General features: G+C 39.5%; 1 protein-coding gene across 2 annotated transcripts in view; it reads right to left on the bottom strand.

Annotated features, from left to right (window-relative positions):
* Ptar1 (protein prenyltransferase alpha subunit repeat containing 1) overlaps positions 1 to 17,167 on the bottom strand; it is a 54,473-nt gene that overhangs the window by 10,909 nt on the left and 26,397 nt on the right. The window contains exons 6-7 of one of the 2 annotated variants that reach the window (XM_041660970.1): positions 11,187 to 11,476; positions 766 to 10,821 (exon numbers count right to left, since the gene is read on the bottom strand). The exons of the other annotated variant lie outside the window; for it this stretch is intronic. Coding sequence (XP_041516904.1) covers positions 10,479 to 10,821; positions 11,187 to 11,476 — 633 coding nt within the window. The 3' untranslated portion in view covers positions 766 to 10,478. Of the gene's footprint in view, positions 1 to 765; positions 10,822 to 11,186; positions 11,477 to 17,167 lie in introns of those variants that run through there. 2 annotated transcript variants of the gene reach the window in all.

Raw genomic sequence — 17,167 nt, forward strand, 5'->3', positions numbered from 1 at the left:
ACACAAATAGAAGTGTGTGCATGGGTGTGTACACAAGTATGTGCATACATGGGTGCATTTGCTTGTATGTATACCTACAGTCCTCAACTTCTTTTTTATAAGTCTACATTATTAATTTCATTGAGCACATTGATAATTTCAATGTTGCTTTCTGAAGGTGTTTTTTTCCCCCTTGATCCTTTTTCTTAAGCCACTCTGAAGACCTTTTCCATCAGTGTTCTGGTTTAAGTTGGATTTCTTTCTTATTCTACTTAAAACAACTCCCCCTTTCCTCGCCATAATTTTAGTCTTGTTTAGCAAGTTAGTTCTGTAATCTAATGACTGGAAATAAATTTTTAAATTTGTTTAAAAAATGAGTATCTTACTTTATAAACAGCTTATAGTTTACTCCAAAAGTTTAACTACGAGACTCTTCCTGTCCAATAATACATTCTATTTTGTAAGTATATAGAAAAAGCAATTTCCTCAACCTGATGCTGGGCTTTGTAATTTCCTACTCTAGTAAGTGTTATACAGAATGCTTCCAATCTTTTCCCTATGGCATTACTGAATTAATGAAGACTTACATCAAATAACAGATGCAAATCAGATGTGTCCAGAGAATTGGAGATTATTTCCCTCCAGGGATCTAAGTAGATGGTAAAATTACAAAATAAAACAAGTGGGTGATTGAAGCTTTAGCAACCCCATTTCTTTAATGACCTTCTAATAGTCTTTCCAAATTGTGTCTACTGAGATCACTAGCAACTTAACAAAACACCAAAACATGACAGCCCATTAGCTCTCGAGACAGGAGGTCAACCTTTCAGCATGTGTGATTACTCTGAGAGGAATATGAAGCATACAATGTAAGCTTTCTGTGAATATGAGTGTTGTGTTACTAAACGTAGATTCTATCCCAGAAGCTAATATTACTTAAGAATCATCCTGTGGAAAAACACAGGCCGATCCTTGCTTTCTTTTAAAGCCTAGAAGAGGGGCCAAGCAGCCTTTCAATTTCTGCTATCCTTAAACAGAACACATGCAATAGGGTGTCTCTCATGCAAGAACACTGTTGCTTAAAGCTGATGCCCAGCCTGGCCTTAGGGAGGAGCACCTAGGAGACAAGTGCTATGCCACTTGCATCTTTCTAAAATAGCACAGTGCCATGTCTGTGAGTTCGAGGAAAATGGTGCATCTGCTAAGTTCAGGCCAATGGCCAAGGACCCTTACATTAACTTAGCTGGCCAGTGTGCTGGCCACATCTGTTACTAGGGCTAGTCTTGCACTTGGAGAAACATGGCTGTTAAACAGTATGATTTTCCAGAGAAGCACCCTTTCTAATACTAATTTTGTCATAGTCATACAGTGTGCCTATTAGTCTATGTTAAGACTGTCTTTAAGAAGTTACCTTCCAGCTGGGTGGTGGTAATCCTAGCATTCAGGGAGGCAGAGGTAGAAAAGATCTCTGTGAGTTTGAGGCCAGCCTAGTCTACAAAGCAGATTCCAGGGCAGCCAGAGATACTCAGAGAAATTCTGTCTTGAAAAATAAACAAAAAACCAAAATCAAAAAATAAGTTTCATTATCATAACAGTTAAAACAAGTAAACACCCTGCATTTTTAAGTAGTTTATAGCTCTTTGGAATGATTAAAAAAACAAAAATAAAACAAAGAACCCTCCACAGCCTGTTTCCTATACAAAATATGCATAATTAATAGTATATCATTACTAACATAACCTTTGCTGTTAACAATGCCCTTCAACAGAAAACACCCTTCTGGAATATTTAAAATCTGAGTACAAATAGTATTTACTTCACTGCCTACTTTTCTAGGTCCATCTATAGGCTTCTCCATCAAGTGTAAGTAATTTATAACTTACAGTATACAGAGACAGGCTAGGGTGTAACACTAGCAACGTCTCACTTTATCTTCATTTGAAGATATAAAGTATATACGGTCATAATGACTTCCTAAGTCAATCTGTCACTGTTAATGTATTTGAAAGACAATTATGCAATTTCTCTAAGTTTGATTTTTTTAATGTTCTTTGATTTGTATTACATAATCAGTTCCTGGTTTCATTCAGACTGTATGTCACCCCCCTAACACAATCAGAGCATTTCGCCTGGATGTCTTGGCAAGTGGACGCCAAGCACAGAGATCAATCACACGTGGCACTTGTTTTAGGAGAGGTAAAGTTTACTTAGACATCAGCAAAGACAACACCATTTCCATAGTCTACAGAAATACAGTAATTTACAGCTAGTTTGGTACATGGTTCCATGTTAAAAGAACAAATCTAATGGAAAAAGAAATGGCTCATCCTATTTCTCTGCCACTTATCATAATTTAGTAAGTACATCAGTACGTTCTGGAAGACGGCTGCATAGATTAGAATCCTAGGGCTGCTGGTTAATATACATCATTATACAACAAGAATAATAGAAAACAAACAGGTACAGATACACAGTAAGCATGCGACCTAAGCTATTATTTGTAAGAAACAGGATGGACTTTAGTGACGACTGAAATCGCACCATCAGTACTCGTGACAGTGACTATGGTATTCTACATGGCACACGATTCCTCCTCTTTAAAAAAATGCTTGGCAAACTTGATCAGGTTGATCCAAGTTCTACAGCAAATTTAAATTAAGATGAAGGAAAACTCCATTAGATATCTTTCTAAATATCCTAACTCATCCATAAAGTACTGAAAAATCATGTCTACTTGTCACCTCCAAATTTACACAGATGTGTGCGCTGCACCCAGGAACTCTGCACTGCTGGCGCAGCAGCACCTGGCCACACGTGGAGCCCCAGGAGCCGACACAGGGCAGAGCACACTGAACTGTGAAGAAAGGAGGCGGCCAGCTCCTTAGTTTTGTTATAATGATTATATGCTGAAATAGTATTTTAATAGATTAAGTTAGATAAGATATAGTTTTATTAAAGTTAATTACACTTCTTAGACATTGCTACTAGAAAAATTATAATTTCATTTTGGTTCACATTACATTTCCATTGAATACCACAGTCATAAACAACACATGATTATGTTACTCTTAGAATTTACATTTAATCTTAGCCAAAAGTCCAAGTGATAGCTTTAGAATTTAGCATAATTTAATCAGTCTGGGATACTAAACTCCCAAATACCACAAGTGTACTTTGCACATACCTTTTTATAAAATTTATTCTTATTCCCCTCCAGGGTATACATTTTAACTGTAAAGAATTCACAAGAGATTTAATCCTTTTAAAACTGTGGATACGTAAGAGCGAAAGGAACTTCCATGCAGACTGGGATAGCACAGGAAGTACTATCAGTGAAGACAGTGTCTCCAAGAAATTAGCTGGCCTAACCAATACTTAATGCCCAGGATCTGACGCTGCACCATGAGTCAAGAGTCCACTGTTAACTGCAGTCTACTGGACGCTCTTTTTGGAAAATCTACAAGCAATGTAAACTAATAGTAGAATATACTATCTGAGATCTTTTTCTTCAGTGAAAGTCCCTCAGTTTTATAATGTTAAACTATGCAATTAACTAGCATACAAAACCCCAAGTTTAAAAAAAGACATTGCTGTACTTTTAAAGTCTTTCTCTTTGTTTTTGTAATAGTATATAAATATTTGGCGTACTTCTAACACCTCATCTTTGATTTGTTTCCGGCTCAGAAACAGTACTGTGATCTAGTATAGTGTACACTCTATTACTCTCCTAGAACAAAATACACCAAAAGTAGAGTTGACTTCAGCCAGTGATACAGTCATGCATCAGCAAGCTCACTGAAGGCAAAGGCATTTAGACTTACACTACACACTCGCTTCCTCACAGTTCAGGTAGGAATATTTGTTTCAAGACTGTTTAAATCTTTTGCATCAGGTCAACTCAGAATAGGTCCTCAAACTACAGTATTATTGATAAAAATTTCTTCCTCATGTCAAACATATTCTGAGAAAATTATATGAAGTCACCCAGCCCAACTTCCTATTTTACCATTATCACTTTTAAGACACAGGAAAGGAACTAAGAATTGGGGTGAAATAAGGGGCTTCCACTGGGAAATGCAGGGTATGCTGACACATACGGGGGCTGTAGAAGGTGGCCATAGCTCTCTTTAAGAGTTCAGCCACCAATATTTAAAGACATTTATTAAATGTGTCTTGCACAACATGCTACTGCTTCAGCTTTTTATAATTCCTGACTTCATACCATGGTTATTATGTCTCTAACTGCAAGTGTAATAATTCATGTCATGTAATAACATTTTTCAGTGTCCAACACATGGCTCTACAAACGTATTCTTCAGTGAAGAGATGGCAACAGTCCCCCTGGTGAGCTCTTAGTCTGATGGCAGAGCAATAGCTGACTAAGTACTTCTCATCTGTACCACTTCTTTAACCAACAAAAAGCTGCCTGCTTCAAATACATGACATTGAATATAGGAATAAACGAATGAATGCTTCCAGGGGAGAGTTGTGTGAATTGATGTTAGTATACTTCCCCATGGCACATTAAAAACAAACAAACAAATCCCACTAAAGCCTCATTTGTATTATCCATCACTTTATAAACATGAGCAGTGCTTTGAGGAGTGACCGCTAGGATGAAATAAAGGCTGATTCCTTAAGGAGATGGAAGAAAAGCAGAATAACGTGTTTTAAAAACCACCAAACTCCTAATCAAACACTTTTCACAAAATTTACATAGAGCAAGTGGACACTTAAGTCAGTTTCCAACTTTGCTAGAGCAAGCTGTCTATTGGGAAAATTACCTTAAATAAGAACACTTTGAGCAAATATAAAAATTAATGGGATAAAATCATGTAGACCTAGGCTCCAGATCTCTTTAGATGTATGTTCACACACGTACACTTAGATTCCTAAAAAGATCCTCAACTCTGGCTGCAATGTTATACAGTCTTGCCTTATATATTTTAAACTTCATAATGTATTTTTCATACAAAGTAGCATACTTTACCCAAAACCAAGAATGAGGACAATGATTAAGAGAGAGATACGTTAATATTCCTTCTCCAGTATTTATCAGTCTGACGGGTTAGTTTCCCATAACATGCAAGGCATTAGGGGATATTCTGAACATGTCTGCATTTACATCTCACACACACAGAGAAAAAGAAGTCTTAGGAAGCAAAACAGCTGTCAATTTGCAAAGCGACAGCAATTATTTTTCTCAATATGATTTTTAAAGGCTGAGAAAGTCAACTGAAACAAAATATAATGTTCTCCACTTCCCCCAAACTGGAACTATAACACAGAAATTCTCTTAGTGGGCAACATTTATGGTAACATTCACAATACAGCTCCAGGACAAGCAGCAAGACAGCGTGGATTAGCTTTTGCATACTAACGCTCAATAGCTAGCAATGTATTGAGCATATTTTGCATTTTCTTTTTGGCCACAGAATATAATATTTTGTTCTAATTGATGAAATCTTCTACCCCCTGAGGAACAACAACCAACTACTAAATGTCAGGGCCAGCTTTATGGCTATGCTCTTGTTCGGAAAGCACAGATCAAATCAACTGCCCTGGGTTTGTGAGCCAATAGTCTCTGGTGGTCTGTAGTAACAGGGATGGCCTGAGAAGGTACAGAAGTCACAGCTGAGAGCCTGAGAATTCCCCTCACACCCTAAACCCACACAGGAGACATTGGTTCCCACATCAGTTATGAACACAACGGAATTAGAGATATATTATTCAAGAATGCTCTGCAAAGCACTTTGGAATTTTTACTGTAAAGAAAATTTATTTGCTATCATGAAATATGATGGTACTACCTTCCCCTTCCCCACACAAATACATAAAATTTGAAATTTCATTTTAGTATTTCCCACTTTTCTTTTGGTGTTAGCAAGTGCTATTGAAAGGTCTTCCAAATAAGGCAAAGGGTCACTGGGGACAACCACCTGCTGTGAGGTGCCCTGGTGTGGGGCCTGCTTCCCTTCCAGCACAGAGCGCACAGGTTTAATTGTGTGCACGTGGACCTCTAGTTACGAAGCCTCCAAATGTTAGTTGACAAAGGGAAAGAACAAATTCTAAGTCTTGGTATTCTTAGTAGGACACTCAAAAATTGCCAATTAATGAAATATAAATTACAAGATCCTATCTTCTCGAGTTCAGTATAAGATAACCTTGTAACCCTCACTGAAGTAAGAAAGGCACTCAAGATATTATACAGTTATTTTTAAAAAGACACTATGTGACAATATGTGGAATTCTTGGGGTGGCTTTTTCTTACTCACTGTTTCTATGAAACTGAGTTTGCTGAAGTTTCCTCATACCCCCACATGCTTCTTTAATAAGCAGAAGCTCATTACAGACCATGTGTGTTGGGGGTGGAGGAGCATACATATTGCTAGGGTTTGCAGTTTTATTTAAGACAAAAGATATGGTTTTTACAATATTCAAAAATTTTTGAATCAAGCATTTAAAAAAAAATTCTAATAGCAAAATAACAGTAAACCCAAGAAGCTTTCTGGGGAAAAAAAGGATTCTTCATTTTACAACTGAATCGCCCCTAACTTAGGGAGCCAACTGAGATGCCTGTATGGTGGTGGTTCCATGCCTAAGTTACATTTGGCCCATGTCAGACACCACCTTGTGCTGTGTAAGAGAAACTGCAAGACGGACAATTTGTAACAAGTTCTTCACACACACACACACACACACACACACACACACCAGGAACCGAGAGAATCTGAACATTAGCTAATGACTATGTCTACCACACATGCTTTCTACAGACTGCTGCATATAAACTCAAAAGCTCGCTTCTACGTTGTATGTTACTTAGCCCTTATTTGAAACTCTAAGTAGCTTTTGGTGATAATCTGTACACATTTAACTCTATGACTGATTAACAAATGTGAGCCTGAGCACCAGCAAAAACAAAGGGAAAAGAATTAATGAAGCATTTAGCTTAAGTTAGAGCTGTGCCCCAAGAGTAAGAAATGTCTGGCCCATAATTTTTTTAGAAGTAATACGAGATAGTAACGGGTATAAAATCCTTAGTCTTAAAAAATGGCTCATGCAGGTTCCAGGAGTACCTAAAAGGCCCACAGTTCAAGTTGGGGATCGGGATGACTCACATACAAACACAGACCAACAAGTCTCTAAATCCAAGCATTATGCCATCTGCTCAAATGTGCCCCTGGCTCTGTATGCAAGATCTGCTCTTCAACATCATTTAGTGAAAGAAAACAATAATCTTACCAAGTGGATCTTATTGACACTGAGAGTTTTTAGTGTAGACAAACAGCTAAGAGAATTCTAGAGCTCCATCTCATGGCTGAGAGTTAATAAGCCTAAACAAGGTAATGAAGACAGCAAATCTAAATCTCACTAATTTTACATGTGAGAGCTCTCCTTAAGTATTAACGAAGGTAGCCCACATCACTAACTTATAACTCATTAATTTCCTGATCATTATTCCATCATTTATGATCAATCTTTCCCTTCTTCAAAGAGTGAATTAGTCAACTTAATAAACAGTTATTAAGTCCTTATTATGTGCAAGGCATATGATATAAACTGGAAATACAATTACCAAAATACACAGCCTTAAAAAAGGTAGGGTGGGGTTGTGGTGAGAGCAGATTCAATGTGTCAGTCTAAACAAACTAACTTTTCCTTTTAACAGCAACATTATGTACAGAAGGATGTGACTAAACAAGCCCTACATCATATGGATTCTTTCTATGTCATTAGTTCATTTGGTCAAAGACACAGTAGCCTGCTAGAGAGGGTAAATGCCAAACAGTTAGAGAAAACACAGGGAAATCCTAAGTCCTGTGACAAACTCTTGAAAATGCTAATTTCAGACGTAATGTAGCAAAAGCCACACAGAAACAGGATCTTTTAGATATCTGCATTTTTACTACCTACTTTCTACTTTCCTGGGAAGAAGAAACCACGGTATATTAGAGGACTCCACGGCTTCAGGAAGGGGTGGGCTGAGCCTTAGAGGACACAAGAAGGCAGCTAACACCAAAGATGACCAAGAAGCTGAGTAGAAGATATAAAAAGGAATGGAACACTATAAAAAGTTAGCAGATGTTCATACAGCATAGCCTATGCTCATGGCCTGACAAACAACATGAAATATAAGCCCTATTGCTTCGGAAACGAAAAAGGATGCTGTCGAGAAAGGTAATACCGAGTAAAGACAGGTCGGCAGCAATAACTGCTGTCATTTCTACTCAATCTCAGGGAAGTTAAACAACATGTAATTGTTTTCCTATAGAGATCCATGTAGAACTTGAGGTATTTGACGATTCAAACTATGCTTTGTAAATAGAACTGTGGAATTATGTTAACAATGTTGAGTATTTTTATCATCTAAATACTATAAAACAGTAAACATAACTTTGCCCCAAGAAAGTAAGCTCTATCTACTGGGGCCAGCAGAATTTTTTTTCTAGTATCCTAAGTGCCTCCTCACTCAGCTCAGCAGTCTGCCACCCAATAAGACTATGATGCCCTAGCTAAAGTTTATTCATTTTTTCTCTGAATAAAGAGTGCCTAACTCAAGTACAAGTGCCCACCAGAGTGAGACAGGAGCAGTTCGCCTTTCCCTCTGTCCCTCTACCTACACTACACAGTACCAAGTGTGAAAGAGATCACACAAAACATGATGGCGGTGCTTGTTTCTGTAATCACTGCTTACATTTTGCACATATATGGGATGAGACAGCTTCCACCATTGTGCTGGCTTAGTTCTATGTCAATTTGATACAAGCTAGAGTTGTCTGAGAAGAGAAAACCTCAGTTGAGAATATGCCTCCATAAGATCAGGTCATAAACAAACCTACAGGGGAATTTCTTAATTAGTGATTGATGAGAGAGAGCCCAGATCACTGTGAGCGGTGCCACTTTATGGGCTGGCAGTCCTGGGTGCTAAAAGAAAGCCAAATGAGCAAGCTATGGAGACTAAGTCAGTAAGCAGCACTCCTCCATGGCCTCCGCATCAGCTCCTGCCTATAGGTTCCTGCCCTGCTTGAGTACGGCCCTGAATTCTCTCAGTGATGGACTGTGACCTGGAAGTGTAGGCGAAATAAACCTTTTCCTCTCCAAGTTGCTTTTACTCGTGGTGTTTCATCATAGCAATAGAAACCCTAACCAAGACAAGCATTAAAAGGAAGGAATACGAGTGGGGCACCTTTTATTCATACTTCCTGTGTTTATAGCTAGGTATTAAATTCACTGACATAAGAGAGATAATAGCTTCAGTGGGTATCCCTGAAAAAAAGACACACAATAAAAGAATATGGACCAGTGAGTGATGGAAAGCAGGGAATGGACTGGTAAGATAAAGAGAAGGGATGGACACAGAGGAATCACGGCTCATCCCAAGGGGTGGATATAGCAAGAGAGACAGAGACGGTATTCGACCCATTCCCACCCCCGCTTCACCAACCTGAAAAACACAGCCCTTGTTATTGAGATATAGCGATAATGTGGACTTTGGTACTTATCCCTGATGAATTTAGTATCAAAGTGTTTTGTTTGACTTTAAAAGTAAAAACTGAACTAATGCTTAAAACTAGCCTTCCTCCCTAGATTTTGCCAGTAAACTCCGACTAGCCACTTGACAAAAACTGCAGTATATCCAGTATAGTCTTAGAAACTTAAATTTTATAAGGAAATCTTTACAGGACTACAATTATATGTAGTTTTCTTCCACTTTTCTTGAGTAATTTTAGAAGGAAAAAAGTAGTAATAACTAAAAATGGCATTTCTGGGTTTTTTTTAAAAAGAATTTATTTTATAAGGGCTGACTTACTGTTTTGGCATATACCAAATATGAGGTAAAAACAATCTATCAAAACTAGTAATAAAAATAATTTTCCAGTACTACAATTACATAAACTCTTAAATTAGTTTAGTTTCTTTTAAATAATCATTTAAAAAATAGATTACATTGGAAGCATTTTTTTTTTATATAAATCCTAACACTCCTGGCTTTGGTTCTCTTAGTCGGTAACTGGAGAACATTCTTGAGAAAGAAGTGGCTTACATTTGCACATATCCATCCATCTAGCCATTTTATTCTCAAAACTGCAATTAGAGCAAGTCCTTTTGCACATCTATGAATATTCCTAAGCTGAACTGCAACTTAAAATTTCAATTTTTAAAGAAACTGCTTATGTAGCAACTGAACTGAAGTGGGTAAAGTTAGGTGAACCAATCTCAAGAACCAAATGAAAAGCCCAAATATTAAAATAAAGGTCATGGAATCAAACAGGAAAACATAAGACTCACTGTTTAGCAAGAAGGAACTATACAGTTATTTTGTACCCAAAGGAATGCCAGCTCTGAGCAAAATAAATAAAACAAAACATTTCTTACAGACTTTAAGCTGTAGATGACGAATCCAGAGTTAGCCAGTCAGTCCATGCAGCTATGGCGTTGAGAAAGGGAAGCAATATTGCACTAAAAGGGGATTTCTTAGGATGAATCCACACCTTTCACTGACTTAAAGTCACCAGCCATTTCCTGTATGCATTAGCATACCTGGCTTGCTCTACATTCCGACAAGTGGATAATACTTGATCAATAAACCTGTGCTCCATCTCTAGGCCTAGAGAGTCTGGAGCTGGGGTCCGCTTCAGGCGTTTGGTTTCCTGGGAATAGCCTTGTTTGCTAGAGTCATTCAGTCCATCTACTTCCATTGCCTGAGATAGTTGAGAGCTTGCTGGAATCAGGTGCAAGTCATTCAAAGTACCCCCAGAGCAGTCTGCAGGTGACAGGTGAGTCAAGTTGAGAGGACACCTGCCACTTAAGTGATGTTGAAGGTAGAAAATATGCCGCCTGTGATGGGGATGGGGTGGAAGAAAGAACATCATCACAAAAATCAAGATTTCTAGGCAAAAGAAGTCGATAATTTAAAAGTACAAAGTATTAGCTAACACCCAGTTCATAATCCAGAGCTGTCTGGGGGAAGAGAAAAACGACTTAAAAGATTAGGGCTTCAATCCTCGCCACTGGTTTGTGAGAAAATAGTATTGCTGTAAAGACTTCCCAATAAACATTTACTCAACTCATACTGAGTTTTCAGTTCTCATTCTAACATGAATTAGAAACAGTAAAAGCTCAATATCTCCATAAATAATCAATAGGATTAATTAATAATCAATAGGTTAATCCATAGGATGTGGATTCTTCTCTCCTCTTACCTATGACACCAAAGGGTTTCATGTCCTGGATAGGAATCAATAAGATCTGTGCAGAATTCCACTTCTTCTTCTAGGAGCTGGGTAAGATCTATCCTTGGTTCCTCTGTTGAAGCTGCTGCTTCTTCATCTTTTGGCTCATCTTTCAAAGAGTTTTGCTGCAGTGCAGAAGTGTCCATTGCAGTCTGGCTAATCAAAGATTTTAACAAAAACTGGCGATAGTGAAATCCACTGTGGTCTGAAACGTGCATGGATGCCCAGTGTTTAGTAGAAGATAGCTCATCAAGAAGGATCTTGAAGGAAGAAAAGGGACGTGAGAAGAGCGTTTACAAAAGTGTTCTTTCCGCATCACCCCTGTGCTCTTGCTCCGATTCACTGTCACCAATCTCTGCATACAAAGTCCCATATGCTGTCCCCTTGGAAGCTGAATATATGTGAGCTTCCCTTGTCTCTTAGAAAGTGAGAAAATTTTTTTTTTGAGAACAGAGTTTAAGGACTTACATTCTTTCATTTCACCTTATCACACTGTGAATGGCCAACAAAGAAAACCAAATTCAAAATTAATGAATTTCTGGGTAGTTATTTATAAGTAATACTATTGGGGAAGGGGAATATACAACATCAATTAAGAGGTGATTTTGATTCTTATTACATTTCAAACTTTCCTCCTACTCGTACGAATATGCACTATACTTCCAGTAAGGGATTCTAAATGCTTTCCACAAGAAATGACATAAATGCATGGACTGTGTCTGTTTGTTCTCACTTCTGAGTTCTAAGGGCTAAGCACAAACTATGATGTACAAAAACTAGAATTTCCCAAGGGCCTTAATTGTCACCCTTTGCCTCAAACTGATAGTACGGAGTGGATGAGATATAATTAGGTTTTAAAGTATTTAAAACATTATACTACAAACTAATGCACTTCAAAAGGAATGCTCAAAGTTGATTTGTGAAGCAACATTATTTGGCACTGGTTGGACAGGTGGCTATCAATGAAACATGCCATCACAACCTGACATGTTCCATCGGGGGAGTTGTTGGGGTTTTGTTTTGTTTTGAGACAGGGTCTCACTCTGTAACTTGGACTTCCTGGAAGTCACTATGTAGGCCAGACTGGCCCCAGACGAGCAGTGATCCTCCTGCTCAGCTTCCTAAGTGGTGGGATGACAGGTGAGAGTCACCATCCCTGGCTTCTACAGACGGTTTTCAGACAAGCCAAGGAAAGGACCACGCACTTGTGAGCAGAGAACAACAGAGACAGTGTGCACCACTGCGTATGTGAGACGGGGGAGAGGATCTTGGTACAGGAAAAGCATTTGCTGGGAACTTTAAAGCAGGGAGAATGCACCAAATGACCTCTACCTTCCAGCAAACATTTTTCCTGTACCGAGATCTTCTCCCCGCGTCTCACACACCTTCTCTTTTTCAGAAGAAATCTTTCCTTTTGGAACCCTCACAATACGCATACATTTTCACAGAAAGAACTGTTGCATGTGTTTTCATTATCATTAAATCGTAAGGATATTTGATTTTTAATATAACAATAACTTTGTACAGGATACAAACTTGATGTTTCCATTCTCTTCTGCTCGCTAGCAACAGAGCAGATATGCAAATACTTCAGGAATGAATGAAGGTAGTGGAAAGTATCATGGACTGGGATTCCCAGTCTGGATGGGCAAAGTCCACCGTTTTAAAGTTTTGTCATGTCTCCTTTAAATTCTTTTTCTTTTTTAATTTTTGTTTTACTTTTGTTGAGACAGGGTCTGGTGATGTAGTTCAGGCTTGCCTAGAATTCATGGTCCTTTTGCACCAGCCTCTGGGGACTGGATCCTTAACTTCTAATGGGTACAATCATTGCCACTGCCTTTATTTACACAGCTATAGCTGGCAAGTCTGCAAGAAAAACATTTGGTTTCAGAGTGAACAAAACCAGAGTCATTTCTACTTGAGCTTGTATCTGAATAATATCATTTAAGGGTTATTATTATTATTATTATTATGAACTGGACCCATAGAAAAAGCTAGGTATGGGGCACACATCAGCAATCCCTGTGTTAGGGAGACGGAGACTGGAGGATCTCTGAAGTTTGTTTGTTGGTTAGTCCAGCCACTTCAGTAAGTTCCAGGTCCAGTGAGAGACTATCTCAAAAAGGAGGTGGCTAGGTCCATGTCTTCATGGCAAAAGCATTGGTTCCACAAACATGAGGACCCGAGTTCAAATTCCCAGTTCCCATGAATAAAGTGAGGCATGGCTGCACATGCCTATAACCCCAACACTGGGGGTCAGAAACAGGAAGATGCCAAGAACTCACTGGCCAGCCAGCTAGCCAGAATGGTGAGTTTCCAGTACAGAGGCAGATCCTGTAGCCAGGTACCAAGATTCAGAGCAAGAGAAGACACGTGACTGCTTGTATATCTGTCCACTCACATGTATACAACACACACATGCACACACAAACACACATGGGGGGGGGGGGGAGAGAGAGAGGGAAAGAGAGAGAGAGAGAGAGAATGGGAGAAAGCGAGAAAGAAAGAAAGAAAGAAAGAAAGAGGGAGGGAGGGAGGGAGGGAGGGGGACGGGGGAGGTGGTGGTGGAAAGCAACCAAAAGACCCTAAATCAGCCTCTGGCCTCTACATTCACACATGTGCATGAGTATATATCCCAGATTGAGGCTTTTTAAAGGAAAAAACAAAACCCCTACTCTCCTTTTTTTCTATGTGTAAAGGTGCATATTAAGTCAAAGAAGAAACAAGGAACTTCAGAGCATTTTCTGATTTAAGTTTTTTTCCCTTAAAAAATTAGAGTAAAAGGGTATACAGGCAATGATTTAAAAACAAATATAGCAATTACTTTTAAGTGACTTTAAAAACACAAAGGACTGACTTAAGTGTCAGGTACTGACAAAATGAAACTTTTTTTAAATATACCTTCCTTGCTCTTATTCTTTTCCAACTTCCACATAAAAAGGTGACTAAATAAACAGCCACGGGGCTACAGAACAGAGGGGTTGGCCGGTTTAAAATGAAATACTGAAAACATACATGCCAGTAGTCACACACATTTCTAATAACTTTCTCCAGTTATACAAGCGATTGCCCTGGCTAGGTTTTTCAATGTGACACAAACTGGAGTCATTTAAGAAGAATGAATCTTAACTGAGAAAATTCTTCCATAAGACTGGCCCATAGACAGGTGGGGTACTGGTCTTGATTAATGACTGATGTGGGGGTCCATCCCATGGGAGGCAGTGCCACCTCTGGGCAGGTGGTCCTGGGTGGTAGACAGTGTGAGTAGGCAATGAGCAGTAAACCAGTGCTCCTCATGGCCTCTGCTTCAGTTCCTGCCTCCAGGTTCCTGCCTGACTTCCTACCCTGTTGCACTTGGGGACAGTGTGACCTGAGAGTTACAAGATGAAATAAACCCAGTTTATTCAGTGGTAAAAATGATTATGTGAAACATGACTAACAAAAAACTCAAAGAGAGAAATTGGGGTTCAACTACTGGTCAGAAAAGCAAAACAGCCAGCCACTGGCCCTTACCTCTACCACAGTCAGAAATGGTGATCCTGCCTCCAGGAATCTCAGAATGAGACTGTGACTGAGAGCTGTTTCCTCCCATTTTATATTCCTCTCTAGGGCTGGGATTAAAGGCGTGCACCGCCTACTTTGTATGGCAACTAGTGTGGCTACTGGGATTAAAGGTGTGTGTCACCACTGCCTGGTCTATAAGGCTGACCAGTGGGGCTGTTTTACTCTCTGATCTTCAGGCAATCTTTATTTATTAAAATACAAATGAAACGCCACTATAATTATGAACAATAATAATATGGAGGAATAGAAAAAACACATCACATATTAACCTACGGGGAGATAACTTCTGAACGGATTCTATTCTGCTTAAAGTATAAGCACATTAGTAATGGCTAATCTTCATTGCCAACTTAACTTAGTTGGATTTACAACCAGTGTGGAAATATACTTCTGGGTTTGCCATTGTGGGTAATGACTTAACTAAGGGCAGACCATCCTGAATGTGAGCAGAACTATCCTGTGGGTTGGGTCCCAGACCTAAGAAAGCAAGCTGAAATGAGAGATATCTTTCAAGATACCTTGATAGAGGGAGCCATTATGGGGTTAGGGAGAAGCCTGGCGTTAGAGAAATTCTCAGGAATTCACAAGGATGACCTCAGCTATGACTCCTAGAAACAGTGGAGAGGGTGTCTGAAAGGGCCTTCCCCTATATTCAGATTAGTGACTATCCTAACTGTCATCACAGAACCTACATCCAGGAGCTGATGGAAGCAGATGCAGTGACCCACAGCCAAGCACTGGGCTGAGCTCCCGAAGTTCAGTTGGAGAGAGGGAGGAGGGATCATATGAACAAGGGGGATCAAGAGCATGATGGGAGAAACCAGAGGTAGCTGACCTGAGCTAGGGGGAGCTCATGGACTATGGACTGACAGCTGGGGAACCTGTATGACACCGAAATAGACCCTCTGAATATGGGTGACAGTTATGCGGCTTGATCTGTTGGGGAGAGAATGGCAGTTGCACCAGGATTTGTCTCAGGTGCATGAACTGGCTTTTTGGAGCCCACTCCCTATGGTGGGATACCTTGCTCAGCATTGACAGCAGGGAGGGGCTTGGTCCTGCCTCAAGCTGGTATCGCAGACCTTGTTGACTCCCCAAGGAAGGCCTTACCCCTTCTGAGTGGATGGAGGATGGGAAGGGGGAGGTGGAGGGCGGGAGAAGGGGAAGAGGGGGAGGTGGGATGGGTATGTAAACTGAAAAGTAAATTTAATAAAAAAAAAATGAAGAAAAAAAATGAAAGTGAGCTGAAAAGCAGCATTCACCTGGCTGTTTCCTGACTGAGGACACAATGCGGCCAGCTGCCTGATGCTGCTGCCGCCATGCTTTCTCCTCCATGATGGACTACACGCCCTCAGAACTATGAGTAAAGCCCTCCTCCCACATGTCTCTTCTCATCAGGTGTCTGGTCACAATAACAAGAAAGGCAGCTGACAGGTCACAGCCATAGCGCTGAGCCTTCTGCAAGAGCGCCTCTGAGTACTGCACCATTGCGCAGCATCCCCTCCTCAGGACGAGTGCACAGCTATGCTCGTTTCTATTCACAGCAGAGTGACATTCTTACACATACAACTATGTGCATGCCCAATCAGTTTTAGAAATTTAGAAATTTTTAGTTTACCTGTTGGATGGGGCTGTTGTCTAGTCTGCACTTACGTTTGTGTCAGAGTGTAAGTATGCACACCAAGTGTGTGCTCTGTGACGGGGAGGTCACAAGAGTGTGTCAGGGCCCCAGGAACTGGTATTAGAGGCAGCTGTGAGTCACCACGTGGATGTGGGGACCAAACTCCAGTCCTCTGCTAGAGCAGTGAGTGCTCTTAACCACCGAGCACACACTTCGGACTCTACATATGATATCAGACTTCTGGTCACTGTGTTGTGTGAGATCTCTGGGGCTTATTCATTCTCCCTAACTGTAGCTTTCTAACTGTGACCAGCTACTTCCTGTCTTTATCCCATCCTCAACTTTCCAACTGCCATTTTACTCTGCTTCCAATCAATTCAAGCTTTTTACATTCCACATAAAAGTGAAATCATACAATATTTACATAGTTTATTTTACCTAGCATACCAACCCCCAGGTCTCTATTTTCGTCTCATATTAAAAAAAAATCCATTTACAATTCAGCTTATATATAAACAAATCTAATTTATTTTTTAAAAAGTCAACTTTTTCTGGTTGCACAAACTGAGCAAAGATTCTTTTCTTCTATGTGGCATGCCATATTTAATGGTTATTAATGGAACCTTTACATAATTATTTATATATAAGATTTATTTCTGGAGTTTATATATTTTTATATATATTAAAATAAAATATTTTCTATGTTTTAATTATTTAACATAGTTAAATATATAATGATATAGTGTCTGTTTAATTTCTTAGGTGT

This window comes from Microtus oregoni, unplaced genomic scaffold, assembly GCF_018167655.1.
Source record: "Microtus oregoni isolate MIOR12 unplaced genomic scaffold, Mior012 000012F_ref0000307, whole genome shotgun sequence".
In the NCBI taxonomy this organism is placed as follows: domain Eukaryota; kingdom Metazoa; phylum Chordata; class Mammalia; order Rodentia; family Cricetidae; genus Microtus; species Microtus oregoni.